Source organism: Prionailurus bengalensis, unplaced genomic scaffold (assembly GCF_016509475.1).
Source record: "Prionailurus bengalensis isolate Pbe53 unplaced genomic scaffold, Fcat_Pben_1.1_paternal_pri Un_scaffold_81, whole genome shotgun sequence".
NCBI classification, from domain to species: domain Eukaryota; kingdom Metazoa; phylum Chordata; class Mammalia; order Carnivora; family Felidae; genus Prionailurus; species Prionailurus bengalensis.
This window is the reverse complement of record NW_025091180.1, coordinates 91,452-109,155: the sequence shown is the minus strand read 5'-3', so window position 1 is coordinate 109,155 and position 17,704 is coordinate 91,452. Positions and strand designations below refer to the sequence as shown.

Below are 17,704 nucleotides of genomic sequence, written 5' to 3'. Positions count from 1 at the left end.
TGGTCCACGTGGATCACATTCCCATTCGCTGGAAATGTTGCACACTTGGGTCCTGGCTGCAGCCATTCACTTTCCCTTAATGCCTTTCTGACTCGTTCTTTGTTCACCCTTATGAACCATGGAGCTGGCACTCACTCAGCAGGCACCATGGGGCACCTGGGTGGCGCAGTCGGTTAAGCATCTGACTTCAGCCAGGTCACGATCTCGAGGTCTGTGAGTTCGAGCCCCGCATCAGGCTCTGGGCTGATGACTCGAGCCTGGAGCCTGTTTCCGATTCTGTGTCTCCCTCTCTCTCTGCCCCTCCCCCGTTCATGCTCTCTCTCTATCCCAAAAATAAATAAAAACGTTGAAAAAAAAAAAAAGAAGGGCCACAGGTACTGGAATCTTGAAAAAGTGACTTCACTTCCTTGGTGATAGGCTTCAACAGAACTTAGAACTCTGGTAACCAGGTGCCCACATTCTAGAGATGGCCTGCTTTCCGGCTCACTTGCCCAGAGTCATTCTAGAGAACAAAATGTTCTGTTGCTGTATCCCCATTTTCAGGATATGTGGGCTTAAGAAAGCCCAGAGTGAGAAACCTTTATGTCACTGTAGACATCAGCTCAGCCCTCATCTCCGAAGCTGTTGGTCATTTGGCAGGAGGCGCTCACAGGTAACACAAGGCAGCTCAGGGCAGCCCACTGGACAGAGCATGCCTCAACTCTGATCCTGCCCAGAGCAGGCCCACACCTCTTGCCCCTCATTGTGTGTGTATGTGTGAGAGAGAGAGAGAGGGAGAGAGGGGGGGCGGAGGGGACAGAGGACGAGGGCTATGCCCTTCATGAGCAGAAGCAAGATGTCAGGTGTTGAAAGCCTAGCACATCTCTCATGTTCATACCCCAGGTCTTGGCAGGCAGGAGAAGATGATTTCTGGGGACCAAGTTCAACTACCTATATGTTAATTACGAGCCCTAGAGTTTCTTCTGGTTTCCTCCTTGCTGGGTGTCTTTACAGCTTCCCCTCTTAGCCTGTACTGTAGAGAACACAATTTCTAATGGGGGTGTCCCCTTGCGGCAATGTCCAGGGAGGACCCTAAGGTCTCTTGGCCCGACTACGGGGCACTGTACTTGCAGAGCTTCACCCAGGATATCTTTGAGGAGCTGGTCCATGGCTTCAACTACTGCAGCGCCCTAGATAAGTGTCAGGTGCAGAAGGATACCAAGAATCAGCGCTGCTCTGAGGTAAGAATGGGAAGAGGGTTTTTCACACCCAGGGCCTGCACATAAATATGGGGCCAAACCTGAGGCCCTCACATCATATTTCCACATGAGTGTCCCCACAGGCCCAACCACAAAATAATCTGAATAGCCAAACCTCTGCCACCAGCTATGTGGTAAGGTAGGAGGACACTCTTTACATATGTTGGAATGGTAGAGAATGCATGTATTGTGTATGTATTTTATTTTTTATATTTTGATAGAGAACATTTAATGTTTTTAATTAATCATTTTTATTTATTTTATTTATTTTTTTTACTTTTCATGAGGCCATGAGTATCTTTGCATTTTACTGCTGTTTTATTATTTTACCTACTTGCCCCAGATATCCTGGGTAGCACTCAGCTCCACTGTCCTTGCAGAACGTCTCCAAGCCCTTACATATCATCACACAAAACAGGGTGATTTAACACAAAATTAAGGGTGGGATGAAGCCATTCTATATGTTTCTGTAATGTCCTGTCTCTCAGAACACATTAAATTATTGTAGGCCCACCAAGTCATGAGCTGTGTTCTTATATGTCTTCATAATATTCCATAAAGGAGGTTGTGTGCCACTGTTTCAGCCTTTCAAGTCTGTTGGAACTTGACAGGATTCAATTCTGTTTTCATTTCAACAGTGATGCAGGGAAAATCTTAAGTGTCCTAAAAGAATGTTTTAGGTTGCTAGATCTGCCATAACATGGAAGCACAAATTGGGTGGAAGGACTTTGATGCCTCCTGGCTGAGATACCTGCCTCTGTCTTTTAAGAGTTTCACCCAGGAAATCTTTGATGAGCTGCTCTAAGGATTAAACTCCATCTCCCTTGACAAGCAGCAGGTGCATCAGTCCAGCAACAAGTGCTGGTATAGGGTCAGAACAGGTCCAGATTCATGTCCTTTCTCGGGACCCAGAGATGATCAGGGTAAGCCCGGAACCCAGACTACAATTGACTGGCTCCCTGGGGGCTGCTGAAGAAGGTGGTTTCCCCCAGAAACTTTCTCCCTATCAGGAACAGACCAAGCCTCATTAGCTTAGAGGAAATGCAGCCCATGCTTTTGACAATTCTCAGGACTAACCTATGTGATCTTGAGCAGCATTTGAAATTCTAACCCTCTGTGTTCTCATATCTACAGTAGGGGTGTTTGCTGATGACTCACTGGCATAATGCTCTTAATATAGGCTATTAAAAGAAGTGCTATTGTTGCTCAGCTAAGAGAATGCCTGGAAGTTACCAATGGTTTATCATTTCCCCCCTAAAACCAATTGCAATTTTAAGCCTAGAACCTTATTCTGTGTGGGCACTCAAGTCCCTTCTCTTTCACAAGTTCCCAAAGGGATGGGGGTCTCTGGTCTGAGAACCAGACCCTGATCTTCCTGGTAGTTCATGGCATTGAAGCTGACTACATGCCCCTCCTTGTCTACCCGGTGTTAAAAGGAATCAACCCTGTCCCTGGATGAGGCCTGTACAATGCTGAAGCTCAAGGAAGGCACAATGGAAAATTGTTTACAGTCCCTGCTACAATCACCTTTCCAGGATAGAAACACCTCAAACATCACAACCATTTTCTGCATATACCAGGTGTTCCCCATGGCCCAATTAGTCCTGGGACAGCAGTTCAAAAGGTGAGTGCCTGCCTCATACACAGCACAGGGGTGAGCCTCCCATTTACTACTTGTGTATCTTGGGAATGTTACTGCACCTCTATGAGCTTCACTTTCCTCTTCTGGAAGTGGGGTGGTAAGAGGATGAACCTCACAGTGTTAACTGTAGGAAATTATGGGAGAAAACATGGCATGGGCTTATCTGGTGCCTGGCTCTGTAGAAAGGGCTGCTGGACATGCTGAGTATCTTTAGGTTTAATAGTTCTCTCTCTCTCCAGTGAAGAAGCTCTCAACCTCAACCCTCACAGGCCTGTGGCACTTCTGAATTTAGAAAAGCACATGGAAAGCAGAAGTTTCCTGTTTGCAAAGGACTTCTGAGATTCTATCTAGCTGGGCTTGGTATTTTTCCTTTATATGGCCAGACTAGGGCTTGCTGGGGGAGAGGCAGAGGCACCCATGGCCCACCCAGTTATCTGAAAAGTACTGGTTGGGTTAATTCAATCAACAATATATGTTAATCACCTAGTAATGCAGGCACTTTTCTAGTCACTAAGATAATTCAGTGAATAAAGTAGACACAATGCCTTGGTGTCAAGTCTAGTCAGAGGGTAGGCAATCACTGTACACATCATAACCACTCATGTCCTTGGTTCATTATATGTGACATTTTCATGGCGTCCTCTGGGTATGAAAGGATTGTCCCTTATTTGACCATTATGACAGACTACAAGACCAAGTAAACATGAGTGGGTCTTCAGGTTCAGAAGGAGGGCCTCCTGCATCCACAGAGCAGCATAAGAGACTATAGGGGTTGTGGCTGGAGGAGGACTTCCAGAACCATGGAACTCACAGATCTCTTGATTTCCATAGGAGGGCTTATGTTTGGGGGCTTCCTGTGAAGAAACAAATGAGTCAAAGAGAGCTGTGGATGGGGCCCCAAAACTTCTGGGAAGCAGAGCACAGTCTGGGTTCAGTTGGTGCCCAAGAGACCCATCCCTTCCACTGTTCCATCTGGCTCTGCCTGCTTCTCTCCATATCTACCTCTGCTAACCACAGCAACTAGGGCCAAGAACAGAAGGTGTAGTGAGAAGACTGCTCATAAATCGGCCTCAAACGTAAGCCCTATTACTGGTCTGTACTGAGGATGGCGTTGACTATGCCCAAGGCCGTGGTGAGAAGAGTATCAGTGAAAAAACCAGACTCACACAGGTTTTCTGGATGACTAGGCCTTCCACTGCAAAGGCGGGGTTGGAAGTGGGCTGGGCCATCCTCTGGGATCCATAGAGAAATAATGATGCTGTGGGAGTACAGTGTGGAATAAAAGGCCAGGCCTCTGATGCTTCTCCACACATGACTCTTCCCAGCACCCTCTCTCCCATCTTGACTACATGGCCTGACCAGAAATTTCAGGATACCTGGCAGTCTCTGAATTTTACCAGTTTCAAAGTAAAGACAGCCTATGTGGATATGAAGCTGCATGACTGGGACCTGAAGAACCACACCGCCCTTATCCTGGTGCATCAGGAAACTCTGGAGCCCACTGAGGCAGAGTCAGATGGTAAAGGGGATTAAAATCTGGGAAGACTAACTGGGGTGGGGTTCATGGGCTGAATATTGTTTTGAAAGCAATGGTACCTGTCCTGTTTTTGGGAAGGCACCTGGAAAGTCAGTTATGTGGATGAACCTTTCTCTTTATCCTGATCCAGTGCCAGCCCCAAGGCTCCTTCCAGTTGCAGAGCCAGAAAAGGGGTCTACTATGGAACTAGAGACAGCACCAGTTATGTTTCAACCATCATCTCAAGTGTCAGAGCCAGCATCACCTCCATCAGCTGTTCCAGAACTGGAACAAGTGTTAACATATTCTTCAGCATATGTGCCAGGTCCACAGCTGCAATCAGCTCAATCATCAGCTTTACTTAGAATTTTAACTCCAGCTCTAAAAATAGAGACAGAGCCAACTCCAGCGCCAGAGCCTTCCTGCCACTGGCATGTAACCCCAAAGAACCAGCTGAATGAGGAGAAGCCCAGCCTCATGGACTTCCCTCCCAAGCTGGTGGCAGAGCAGCTAACGTACATAGATGCGGTAAGAAGCTGGGCTCTCAGGGCAGGACAGGGCAGGGCACTTTCTACATTTTTGCCGTCAGCTAACCCAGACCTGCCTTTCCCTGATGTGGACTACTAGAGTCCGGGTCCAAATTTCAGCTCGACCACTTATCAACCATGTTACCCTGCCAAGGTCCTTAAATCAAGCTTTCACTGTCCAGCTGCAAACTGTAGAGATAGGCACTGATAAGAATTGATGCAGAGTTACTGTGTAGATTAAATGAGCTTAGAACAGCTAGAAAAATGGGTAGGCCCTGGTCCTTCAGGTGGAGGAAGACAGCTCACTGGGTGCAGCCAAGTCCATGGGTCACCCACCCATCTTCCTTGGAGGCTTAACACCCTGTGCACTTATTAGGCATCTGACATGTACATAACTACAAGGGGAAACAGAGAAACCTGTGGTTGTAACTGTCATGGGGGAATGTGCATCGAAAGGAGAGTAGGACCAAAGGGAAAAACAGGTGGAGTGGAAAAGGCCCCCTTGTGAGGAGTCACATTGAACTGTCATCTAGAGGCTGGGGTTAGCAAGGATGACCAGGGTCCAAATTCTCTCCTTCCTTCCCTGTCAGTATTCACTCCTAGGTCTTCCTGTACTTGACTCCCTCAGTGAAAATAGAATGGAATGAAATCCAGGGATTCCAATCAGGCTCAGGCCACATTCTCAGCTTCAGGAACTAAAGCTCTGACCTGGTAACCTCCTACCTAGGACATTAATCCTGAATGTGAAGTGGCTGGCTGAACACCCCTCCCCTCCCCACCCCATTCTCTAGGAGCTGTTCAAGAAGGTGCTGCCTCATCAGTGCCTGGGGTCCATCTGGTCCAAGCGGAATAAGCCTGGTAATGAACACCTGGCACCCACAGTCTGTGCTACCGTCACCCAATTTAACAGTGTGGTCAACTGTGTCATCACCACCTGCCTTGGAAACCCAAGAATGATAGCCCAGGACAGGGCCATGGTGGTGGAGCACTGGATAAAGGTGGCCAAGGTATTTTATGGGAGGCCAAGATGAGTCACTCTTCTGAGCCTTGGAAACTGATATTTCCTTTATCAATTCTCAGGGTTGGAGTCCCTAGTCTAAGCCCTAGGGTCTGCACAGTCCCTAGGCTCTTCCCTCCAGGGACATGCTGACCTTTACTTGCATGTCCCAATGGTGGAACGCTCAGTTCCTACCTGGCTCCTTCCTTGGAATGAGCTAAAATCTTCCCTCTCCCCAGCAGTGTTACTCTTTGGGTCTTATATGTGCCCTTCTGCAGGCACCTGGATATCTGTCATCTTGGAGGGAAATTTTAAACTGAGGGAGGCTGATACTTTAGAGCAAATAGAACTCCTGCTACCCACATGACCACTCATTCTCTTCCCTCCCCAGGCCTGTCAAATCATGCGGAACTACTCTTCACTGCATGCCATCCTCTCTGCTCTGCAGAGTGCCTCAATTTACCGTCTGAAGAAGACATGGGAGAAAGTTTCCAGGTGAGTATGCCTCTCTCCATAGAAGGATCAGGGTGGATGAGGGATTTCCCATATGCACATCTTTTCCCCCTCAGTAACTGGGACCCTCCTGGGAGGCAGCAAACCCTGGCAATAGAACCTGGGCTGGTGCACAGGTCTATAACTCACCCTGGAGAATAGTCCACCCTGACTCCAGCTATAGAAATAGTTTTTCTTAAATATCACGCACTGAGTTGACCCAAATTAAATATTATCAAGTGCTTACTTTACAGCAACAAAACTCTCTGCCCAATTGAAACCACAACTGACTGAAACGGAGTTGCTCAATTAATATGGAAATGGTGGCACTGGATGACCCACGTGAGAGCTCCCTCCATGTCCTACAAACACCTTAGTTCTCAGAGGAATCCAGAGAAAACCCTAATACTGGGAGTTTGACTTTTTGGAGTACTCAAATAAGAGGGACTTACATTCAAGCCACATTATTCCTATAATTTTTTCTGCCTTCTTTTCCTCTATTCAGGAAGAGCTTTCAAAAATTTAAAAAGCTGTGCACTGAAGATAACCCACAGAGAAGGGAACTGCTTCTGAAGGTATCATGGGAGGAGGAGGTTTGGGAAGAGAGAGGGTGGGGCCTGAGGGAACAGGGTCTTGAGTGGATGAAGAAAGACTGCTGTGTAGGGGAATGACATGAAGCATTCCTTGGGGAGGCGAAGCCTTTGGTATGAATATGGTTACAGTTTGGGGTGAAGATTCCATTGGGCGTGGAGCAAGTAGGTGCTGTTCAACCAGATGCTATAGACACCCTGTCTCTCCATATTAACAGCTAGTCCAGATGGGGACCTGTATACAGCTTGAGAGCCCAGAGGACAGCCCTCTGCTCAGTAGTGGGGTTGGGATGGATGGAGGGAAACAATAATGATAGTAATAGGACACTGAGTCCTCAGAAGACCATGTGACGTAGGTGGTGTTCTCACTTTTCTCAATGAGAAAACAAGCTCAGGAAGGCCAGGCTGCAAGTTCAAGGTCACACATGGAGTGAATGTTGGAGCTGAGATTGTGCTAGAATCACTCACAGCATGCTTAAGGATAATGTAGCATTGGTACCAGCTGACTTGGGTCAGATGTCCAGGGTCTCAAGTCAAAGATGGTGGGGGCGGGGGGAGTGGACTGAGGATATTATGGTCTCAATGAACTTGTCCTTGACCCTGCAGGAGCGGCCATCTAAATGGGCCACCCTGGTGATGAGCCTCCAGAGAGCCCAGAAAAGGCTGCAGAAGAAGGTGGGTGTTCCTGGGGAATAGAGCCTCCAGAGTGAGAGGAGAAGGGCTCCTCTCTGACAGCTGGAGGCCTCCATATCAAGACAGGTGGACCTTTCTACTCCAGCTCCTCCTCTTGTTGCCACAGCTTCCAAAACTCTTATTTTAAAGTGACTAGGAGGAGGGTCTATCCAGCTGGATGCAGAATGGATTTGTGGGTGGGGAGGGGCCTAGGACTACATACAATTTGATTTTCTAAAAGCAGGCCCTAGTGGTGATTAGGAGAAGTCTGATATCCTTGGAGGGTGAGGGTAAGGGGGAATTGAGAGGCGGCTGCTAGGGATCCTAGGCTGCTCCATGTGAGAACCTGGGGTGGACCAGGAGGCTAAAGCATTTTCAAGGGAGGGTCCCTGTGTGCACCTGAGAGCAGGGACTCATCCCACCCCTACCCCAATGACACAGGGTGTTGTCCCCTTCCTTGGCACTTTCCTCACTGACATGGTGATGCTGGACACTGCAATGAAGGACTATCTGAAGGTGAGTGAACCTCTAGATTGTGTAGGAGGGCCCAGAATCCTGAGGTTTGGGAGTGGAGAACCCCTGTAATGAGTCCTGAGACCTCAGGACTTGGCAAACCTCCCCTCATGAGAGCTTCACAGCTACCCCTGTGAGCTAGAGTTTCTCATCTCAATGATGAGTGAAGGGAGTTTGCACTTATGACACTGGTCCTGGTGCCCAAGACTGTCTGAATGCAAAGCTGCATGAAGTTTGAGTTGACCTCAGCCTCTCCCTCTCAGGCTGCTTATGGGGGGAGAGCAAAGTCAGGCACCTCCACATCGGCAAGCACTTACATAGCCTAACAGCCCCCTCCCCCCAGAGGTTTCAGCCTCCCCTTCTGTCATCAGAGAGGGTTGTGCTATAAGGTGCTTGACTGTCTACCCCATGTCGTCCTTTCTCTGGACCCCAGAGCCTGGCTTATATCCCAGTCCTGTTATCTGTGTATGGACAGTCTTCTCATGTGTCCTGGCACGAGAACAACATGAGAAAGGATGGGTATAAGGAACAAGCAATAACAAGGGGCTCTTTCTGATGGACTTTGGCTATTTGCTTTCTAGGGAGATGAGATCAACCATAAGAAAAAAACTAAGGTGAGCACTTGTGGCACTTCCTATTAGGGAAGTGTAGGGGAGTGGATACCAGAGATGGCCCTGGGAAGAATATTTCTTGGCTGCATCCCCTCCATCACACATTTACTGGAATAGTTTGATAATGAAAAAGTGTAAGACCCATCCATCTGGTAAGTGAAGTCAGGGGAGTGGCCTCAGGGATAACTTCCTGCAGGAGGAGGGGCTATTTATACTCACCTCTGAGAACAGGTTGAGACTGGATGAATTTTCAGGGAAGGAAGGCTGCCACATGTGCAAAGACCTAGGACTGGTCCCCTATCCCACTGCTCAACCCACCCAGGCTCTGTGTGCATCCTGTTCTTCTCTTGGCCTAGGAATACAAAGTGATGAAAGAGATCATGCTCCTCCAGGTGGCTGCAGATAACTACACTCTAGAACCGAAGGAGGAGTTTAGAGCCTGGTTCCAGGCTGTGGAGCGACTCAGTGAGGATGAGAGGTGAGGCCCATCAGGAGCTAGGCAAAGGCGTGGACTCTTTCTGGTGGCCACTCTAGGGATCCTGCATCCATGGCTCCCTGGGCAGCCTCAAGCCTTGTTTCCTTGTGATCACTGGAACATCAGACTCTAGCTACTGGGAAAACCCTGGGAGAGACACCTGAATTGTAGCTCCTGGTCGACTCACAGGTGTCATTCTCTCTTTAGCTACATCCTGTCCTGCCAGCTGGAGCCCCAATCCTAGCTGACCAGTGAAACTCAAGAACAAGAAGAATTGGCCACAATCAAGCTCAGGACTGAGTCCAGTGATAGTGCAACCTTTCCTCAGCAGCTTGGACACTTGCTGTGATGAACCCCATCTCCTTGACACTTCTTCCTCCCATCTATTTACCTACTTGGAGTGGCAATATTTATCTTAAATAGTAAAAGCTAGATTTGAATATTATTATATTAAAGCCTTCTTTTATAGCCCAAGAGTTTGGTTTGGTTCTATTACTTCCTACAGCAATTTAAATGGTGTACAGACTCTCATATTCTTTCTTGAACTAAGAAATCTTGCAGAGTCATCAGCTATTGTATGTGGGAGGAAGGAGAAGAGCCAGCCCTCCTCCCAAATTCCTCTTACTCAGAGAACAGGTTAATTTCAGTATAATGAATTTGGGTAAAAAGAAGAGACAGCCCCTCAGAATTACTGAGATTTAGAGGTTGAAGTTACTTTCACAGGAATGGCAGCAACCATTGAAATTGGATGTCCTTAAGTGTAACAATTTCCAGGACTACTACCTGCCCCAGGACAGTGGCTGCTTTCTACACTTTAAAGGAAAAGGTTTGTTTCCTGCTTCTTTTATTGAGGTGTTGTTTTTTGTTTTGGAGGGTTTTTTTTTTACCAAATATTTGAAACTAAGTTTTCTAGTTCAAACTCTGGAGTTGCATTAGCAAAAAACATGTAAAGAGGTCAAACCCTACATGTGGAAAGGATAAGGACAGGAGAAGGTAATTTGCAAATTGACTAAGGGCAGGCAGGACTTTCCATTATCATTCTTCCTCTAGGCGCTCCATGTTAACACTTTACCTAGATTTAAATCCTCCAGGGATCCTTTTCAATGACCTCTGAATCCCCTCCCCTGCTTGCTTTGTATTTGGGGAAAAGATGTGTGATGTGCTTTTATGGCCACAGCTGCTGAACATGGTCCCATAAACATCTATGCTAAGAGCTAGGATGTCTAGCATTCCTGCATTTCCTGATGCAGCTTTTTTTTTATGTTAGTTAACATACAGTGTAGTCTTGGTTTCAGGAGTAAAACCCAGTGAATCATCTCTTACATTTGATACCCAGTGCTCATCCTGAAAAGTGCCTGCCTTAATGCCCATCACTGATTTAGCTCACCTTCAAACCCACTGTCACCCTTAACCCTCAGTTTGTTCTTTGTATTTAAGAGTCTCTTATAGTTTGCCTACCTCTCTGTTTTTATCTTATTTTTCCTTCCCTTCCCCTATGTTCATCTGTTAAGTTTCTCAAATTCCACATATGAGTGAAATCATATAATATCTGTCTTTCTCTGACTGACTTATTTTGCTTAACATAATACCCTCCATTTCCATCTATATTGTTGCAAATGACAATATTTCATTCTTTTTTATTGCCAAGTAGAATTCTATTGTGTGTGTCTGTATGTGTGTGTGTGTCCCACATCTTTTTGTTTTAGTGTTTATTTTTGAGAGACAGAGTGTGAGTGGGGGAAGGGCAGAGAGAGAGGGAGACACAGAACATGAAGCAGACCCCAGGCTCTGAATTGTCAGGACAGAGCCCGATGTGGAGCTCCAACTTACAAACCGTGAGATCATGATCTGAGCCAAAAGTGGGAGTTTCACCAACTGAGCCACCCAGGCGCCCATTTTATATTAGTACATCTTCTTAATCCATTCATCAGTTGATAAGTTCATGGACATTTGGATTTTTTCCATAATTTGAATATTGTTCATGGCTCTGCTATAAACATCAGGGTGCCTGTGCCCTTTCAAATCAGCATTCCTGTATCCTTTGCATAACTTCCTAATAGTGAAATTGCTGAGTTGTAGGGTACTTCTATTTTTAATTTTTTGAAGAATCTTCATACTGTTTTACAGAGTGACTGCACCAGTTTTCATTCCCACCAACAGTGCAATAGGGTTCCCCATTCTCCACATCTTTGCCAAATCTGTTGTTTCCTGAGTTGTCAATTTTTGCCATTATGACACGTGTGAGGTTGTATCTCATTGTGGTTTTGATTTGTATTTCCCTGATGAGGAATGATGTTGAGCATCTATTCATGTGCCATCTGGATGCCTTTTGGAAAAGTGTCTATTCATGTTTTCTGCCCATTTCTTCACCGGATTATTTGTTTTTTGGGTGTTGAGTTTGGTAGGTGTTTTATAGAGTTTGGATACCAATCGTTTATCTTATATGTCATTTGAAAATATCTTCTCCCATCCCTCAATTGCCTTTTAGTTTTATTGATTACTTACTTTGCTGTGCAGAAGCTTTCTATCTTGCTTGATGACGTCCCAATAGTTACTTTTTGTTTCGTTTCTCTTGCCTTTGGAGACATGTCAAGTAAGAAGTTGCTGCATCTGAGGTCAAAGAGGTTGCTGCCTGTTTTCTCCTGTACAATTTTGATGGTTTAATGTCTCACATGCACTTTGAATTTATTTTTGTGTAAATTGGAAGTGGTTCGGGTTCATTCTTCTGCATTTTGATGTCCAGTTCTCCCAGCACCACTTTATAAAGATACCGTCTTTTTTCCATTGGATGCTCTTTCCTGCTTTGTTGCAAATTAGTTGGCCATATACTGTGGGTCCATTTATGGGTTCTCTATTCTATTCTATTGATCTATGTGCCTGTTTTTGTGTCAGTATGATACTGTCTTATGATTACAGCTTTGTAATACAAGTTAAAGTCCAGGATTTTGATGCCTCCAGCTTTGGTTTTCTTTTTTAACATTACTTCAGCTATTCAGGGGGGCATTTGGGGTTCCACACAAATTTTAGGATTTTTCTAGCTTGTGAGGATTGCTGATGCTATTTTGATAGGGATTGTGTTGAATGTGTAAATTGCTTTGGGTAGTTGTGACATTTTAACAATATTTGTTCTTACAATCCATGAGCATGGAATTTTTTTTTCATTTCTTCTGTCTTCAATTTCTTACATAAGCCTTCTATAGTTTTCAGCATACCAATCTTTTACCTCTTCCATTACGTTGATTCCTAGATATCTTATGGTTTTTTGGAAATTGTAAATGGGATTGATTCCTTAATATACCCTTCTATTGTTTCATTATTGGTATATACAAATGCAACCCACTTCTGTACATTGATTTCATACACTGTGTCTTTGCTGAATTCATGTACCAGCTCTAACAGGTTGTGTGTGTGTGTGTGTGTGTGTGGCATATTTTGGGTCATCCATGTACAGTATCATATCTGTGAAGAGCGAAAGTTTGACTTATTCTTTGTCAATTGGATGCCTTTTATTTCATTATGTTGCCTGATTGCTTAGGCTAGAACTTCCAACACTATGTTGAACAACAATGATGAGAGTGGACATCTCTGTCATGTTCCTGATCTCAGGGGGAAAGCTCTCAGTTTTTCCCCATTGACGATGATATTAGTTGTGGGCCTTTCATATATGGCCTTTACTATCTTGAGGTATATTCCTTCTGTCCCTACTTTGCGGATTTTTATCAATGAAGAATGCCATATTTTGTCAAGTGCTTTTTCTGCATCTATTGTCAGGATCATATGACTTATCCTTCCTTCTATTAGTGTGGTGTATCACGTTGATTGATTTGCAAATATTGAACCAGCCCTGCAGCCCAAGAATGAATCCTACTTAATCATGGTGAATAATTCATTTAATATACTGTGGAAATCAATTTTCTAGTATCTTGTTGATAATTTTTGCATCCAGGTTCATCATGGATATTGCGCTATAATTCCCCTTTTTAGTGGGGTCTTTGTTTTTGGAATCAAGGTAATGCTAGCTTTATAGAATGCATTTGGAAGCTTTCATTCCATTTCTATTTTTTGGAACAGCTTGAAAACAATAGGATTAACTATTTTTAAATGCCTGGGAGAATTCCCCTGGGAATCCATTTGGCCCAGGATTCTCATTTGTTTGGAGATTTTTGATAACTGATTCAACATCTTCATTGGTTATGGGTCTGTTCAAATGTTCTTTTCTTCCCATTTGGGTTTTTGTAGTTTGTGGGTGTCTAGGAATTTTTCCATTTCCTCCAAATTGTCAGTTTGCTGGCATATAATTTTTCATGGTATTGTCTAATAATTGTTTGCATTTCTGTGGTGTTAGTTGTGATCTCTCCGCTTTCATTCATGATTTTATCTATTGGGGTCTTCTCTTTTTTCTTTCTGAGAATCCTGGCTAGGGATTTATCAATTTTGTTTCTTCTTAAAAAAAAACCCACAACAGATATTAGTTTCATTGATCTGTTCTACTGGTTTTTTTTTATTCTATAGTGTTTATTTCTGCTCTAATCTTTACTATTTCCCCTTATCTGCTGGTGTTGGGTTCTATTTGCTGCTGTTTTTCTAGCTCCTTTATGTGTAAGGTTAGGTTGTATATTTGGGACCTTTCTTCCTTCTTGAGATAGGCCTGAATTGCAATGTATTTTCCTTTTAGGACTACCTTTGCTGCATCCCAAAGGATTTGGACTGTCCTGTTTTCGTTTTCATTTGCTTACATTTTTAAAAATATATTCTTTAATTTCCTGGTTGATCCATTCATTCTTTAGTAGGATGTTCTTTAACCTCCATGTATTTTCAGTTTTCCAAATTTTTTCTTGTGGTTGGTTTCAAGTTTCATAGTGTTGTGATCTGAAAATATGCATGGTATTATCTCAATCTTTTTGTACCTGGTGAGGGCTGTTTTGTGACTCAGTATGTGATCTATTTTGGAGAATGTTCCACGTACAATCAAGAAGAATGTGCGTTCTGCTACTTTAGGATATAAAGTTCTGAGTATCTTTTAAGTCCATCTTGTCCAACGTGTCATTTTTTCCTTATTGATTTTCTGCCTAGATGATCTGTCCATCGTTGTAACTGGAGTACTAAAGTCACAATAACAGTATTATTATCAGTAAATTTGCTTATGTCTGTGATTGATTGAATTATATATTTGGGTGCTCCACTTTGGAGGCATAAATATTTACAACTGTTAGCTCTTTGTGATGGATAGACCCCTTAATTATAATACGATGCCTTCATTAATGTCTTGTTACAAGCTTTGTCTTAAAATCTAGATTGTCTGATATAAGTATGGGTACTCCAGCTTTCTTTTGATGTCTGTTACCATGATATATGTTCTCTATCCTCTCACTTTCAATCTGCACATGTCCTCTGATCTGAAATGAGTCTTTGGGCCAACATGGCAGAGAAGTAGGGGGATCCTTACTTCCCACCTCTCTCAAACAAAGAGGTGCTGAAGCCAAAGGACTTTGAACTCCAGAGTCTGGTATGAAGAGACTGAATCTACCAAGAAGAAAATGGGAAAACCGGAGAAAAGATAGATGGGTGATTGCAAACTGGGGGAGATAAAAAAAGTCCATGTGAGTATGGAAGGTAGGGACCCCCTTCTGTGGAGAGACAAAGGGAAGAGAAAGAGCAGCTTGGGAAGTGTAGGACCATATCTGGGCAGGAGAAAGACCTCAGACTTAGACTGAGAGGGATCCTATCTCTAACTGCAGGGCTTTCTTCAGACTGGGGCCGGCTCCCTGTTCTTGCACCTGGGGAGGAGGGGAGCCAGCCCTGGGTGTGGTGGTAGGTCAGGGTGCATGCAGTCCACAGTGGGAGAAAGTGGTCCTCTCCCTGGAGGGCTGTGTGATAGTACAAAGCCTGTGTCTGCCACCCCAGGGCTCAGTGGCTTGGCCTAAGGTGTAGTACATAGTTGGAGAAAGCATCCCCCTCCCTGGAGTGCTGCGGGAAAAGACAAAGCCCGCCTGCTGACTGCACCCACCACCCCCAGGTCTCAGCAGCGAGGTTGGCAGTGCAGTCTGCAGTAGGAGAAGGCAGTCCTCCCTGAAGTGTGCCAGCACAGACAAAGACAGCCGGGACCACAGATCGGGCTGCACTAAGAGGCGCTTCCCCAGTGCCAGAGTGTATAGAGTGGGACTTTGAATCCTAGCCAAGCACAGAGTCAGGGGAGTTGGCAGAGTGAGAAGGACCATCCCACGGCACAGAGAGAATGACACAGTCCACTGGGTCTAACTCCGTGAAGAAGACACTGGGGGATCACCATTCCCCTTCCACCACCACCACCAAGGTGGGGCCTCAGGGATCAGTCCCAGGGTCCATAGTGGAGGTGGGTCCAGACTACACCAAATGACACCCCTTCACACTAGGTAACTGAGTATCTAATGGAGCTGGACAGACACTGTGGACAGCTCCCCCAGACCAGTGCTGCAGCACTGCCTGGACTAACTCTAGGTCACCTCTGGATATATAGATATATTCTCCCCCCATCTCTCCTCCTTATCTCTTCCCTCCTCTAGGCTGGTTAGTCTTGTTTATGGTTTGTCTAAATGAATATATTTAATACATTCTCTTGATACATGTTCTACACCTCCTTCTTTACATTCCTTCCTCTTTCTCTGGAATAATCAAGCCGTATAGTTTCTCTGTCTAGGTAACTTTATTTTGGTTTTTTTCCCCTGCATCTTTCTTTATTTTCCTTTCTCTCCCTCTAGATTAAGACTTTTAGTTTCTCTGCCTAGTCAATGTTTATGTTTTCTTCATCCCTGCTCCTGTCATTTCTACTTGTCTGTGCTCTCCCATAAGGACTGCCTCCACCATGTTCTTTACTTGTAGTTGGTGTTTGTGGGTTTTTTGTTTTAGTTTTCAGTTTTTTAGCTTTCTTTGTTTCTCTTATTTGTTTGCTTGCATGTTTTTGTCTCCTGTTTGTCTATCTGTTTTCCTTTACAGGGCTACTCCAAGTAACAAATCAAAGCGCACCTGGTGGAGGGTGAAAATATCGCTAGGGTAGGGAAATAAAATAACCAACATCACAACAGAGAGCAAGTAAAAATCTCCAAAAAAAAAAAAAAACCTCCTGAAGGGCCAGACCCTAGACAGTGTGTGACCTTCCATTTAATATTGCAGTGGTGACAGGTGCAGAGAACACACAAGCTTTTAAAATGCATAAGGAACAACAACAACAAAAAAAACTAGCCAAAATGACAAAACGAAAGAATTATCCTCAAAAGAAACTCCAGGAAGTAGCGACAGCTAACGATTTTATCAAAACCAATTTAAGCAATATAACTGAATATGAATTTAGAATAATACTCATAAAATTAATCACTGGGCTTGAAAAAAGCATACAGGACAGCAGAGAATCTATTGCTACAGAGATCAAGGGACTAAAAAATAGTGACGATGAATTTTAAAATGCTATAAATGAGGTGCAAAATAAAGTGGAGGTGGCCACAACGTGGATTGAAGGGGTAGAGGGGAGAATAGGTGAGTTAGAAGACAAAATTATGAAAAAAGAGGAAGCTGAGAAAAAGAGAGATTAAAAAAAAATCCAGGAGTATGAGGGGAGAATTAGAAACCTAAGTGATGCAATCAAAGAGAACACTATCGGTATCATAGGAATTCCACAAGAAGAGAGAGAGAAAGGGGCTGAAGGTGTACTTGAACAAATCATAGCTAAGAGCTTCCCTGATCAGGGGAAGGAAAAAGGCAGTGAAATCCAAGAGGAACAGAGACCTCCCTTCAGACGTAACATGAATAGATCTTCTACAAGACATATCATAATGAAACTGGCAAAATACAAAGATAAAGAGAATTCTGAAAGCAGCTAGGGATAAGCGGGTCCTAACATACAAAGATAGACACATAACTGTAGTAGCAGACCTACCTACTGACACTTTGCAGGCCCGAAAGGAATGGCAGGAAATCTTCAATGTGATGAACAGAAAAATTATGCAGCCAAGAATCCTTTATCCAGCAATCCTTTATCCTAGTCTGACATTCAGAATAGAAGGAGAGATGAAGGTTTTCCCAAACAAAAACTGCAGGAATTCATCACCACTAAACCAGCCCTACAAAAGATCCTAAGGGGGATTCTGTGAGCAAAATGTTGCAAGGACCACAAAGTACCAAAGACATAACTACAAGCACGAAACCCTACAGATATCACAATGATTCTAAACCCATATCTTTCTCTTTTGTTTTAAATAATTATCACTGATTTGTATTTTTTTAATATGAAATTTATTGTCGAATTGGTTTCCATACAACACCTAGTGGTCATCCCAACAGGTGCCCTCCTCAATACCCATCCATATCTTTCAATAATAACACTGAATGTAAATGGACTAAATGCCCGAATCAAAAGATATAGGGTATGCAAATAGATGAAAAACTAGACCCATCCGTA

General features: G+C 44.3%; 1 protein-coding gene across 1 annotated transcript; it reads left to right on the top strand.

Moving 5' to 3' along the window:
* Window positions 1-466: 466 nt before the first annotated feature.
* Window positions 467-9,747, top strand: LOC122478537 (ral guanine nucleotide dissociation stimulator-like). Its single transcript, XM_043572087.1, has 13 exons — window positions 467-652; window positions 1,113-1,220; window positions 2,675-2,862; window positions 4,206-4,399; window positions 4,548-4,924; window positions 5,715-5,930; window positions 6,312-6,415; window positions 6,918-6,987; window positions 7,609-7,677; window positions 8,116-8,190; window positions 8,769-8,801; window positions 9,155-9,276; window positions 9,481-9,747. Exons 1-13 carry the CDS (start codon window positions 467-469, stop codon window positions 9,515-9,517), a joined length of 1,779 nt encoding a protein of 592 aa, XP_043428022.1. The 3' UTR covers window positions 9,518-9,747.
* Window positions 9,748-17,704: the final 7,957 nt, after the last annotated feature.

What these genes read in the sequence shown, in the direction of transcription:
- LOC122478537 (XM_043572087.1), top strand. Translation starts at nt 467, where the DNA reads ATGGCCTGCTTTCCGGCTCACTTGCCCAGAGTCATTCTAGAGAACAAA. An exon ending in CTGGGACAGCAGTTCAAAAG is followed by an intron (nt 2,863 to 4,205) that starts GTGAGTGCCTGC and finishes GACTCTTCCCAG; the next exon opens with CACCCTCTCTCCCATCTTGA. An exon ending in AGCTAACGTACATAGATGCG is followed by an intron (nt 4,925 to 5,714) that starts GTAAGAAGCTGG and finishes CCCATTCTCTAG; the next exon opens with GAGCTGTTCAAGAAGGTGCT.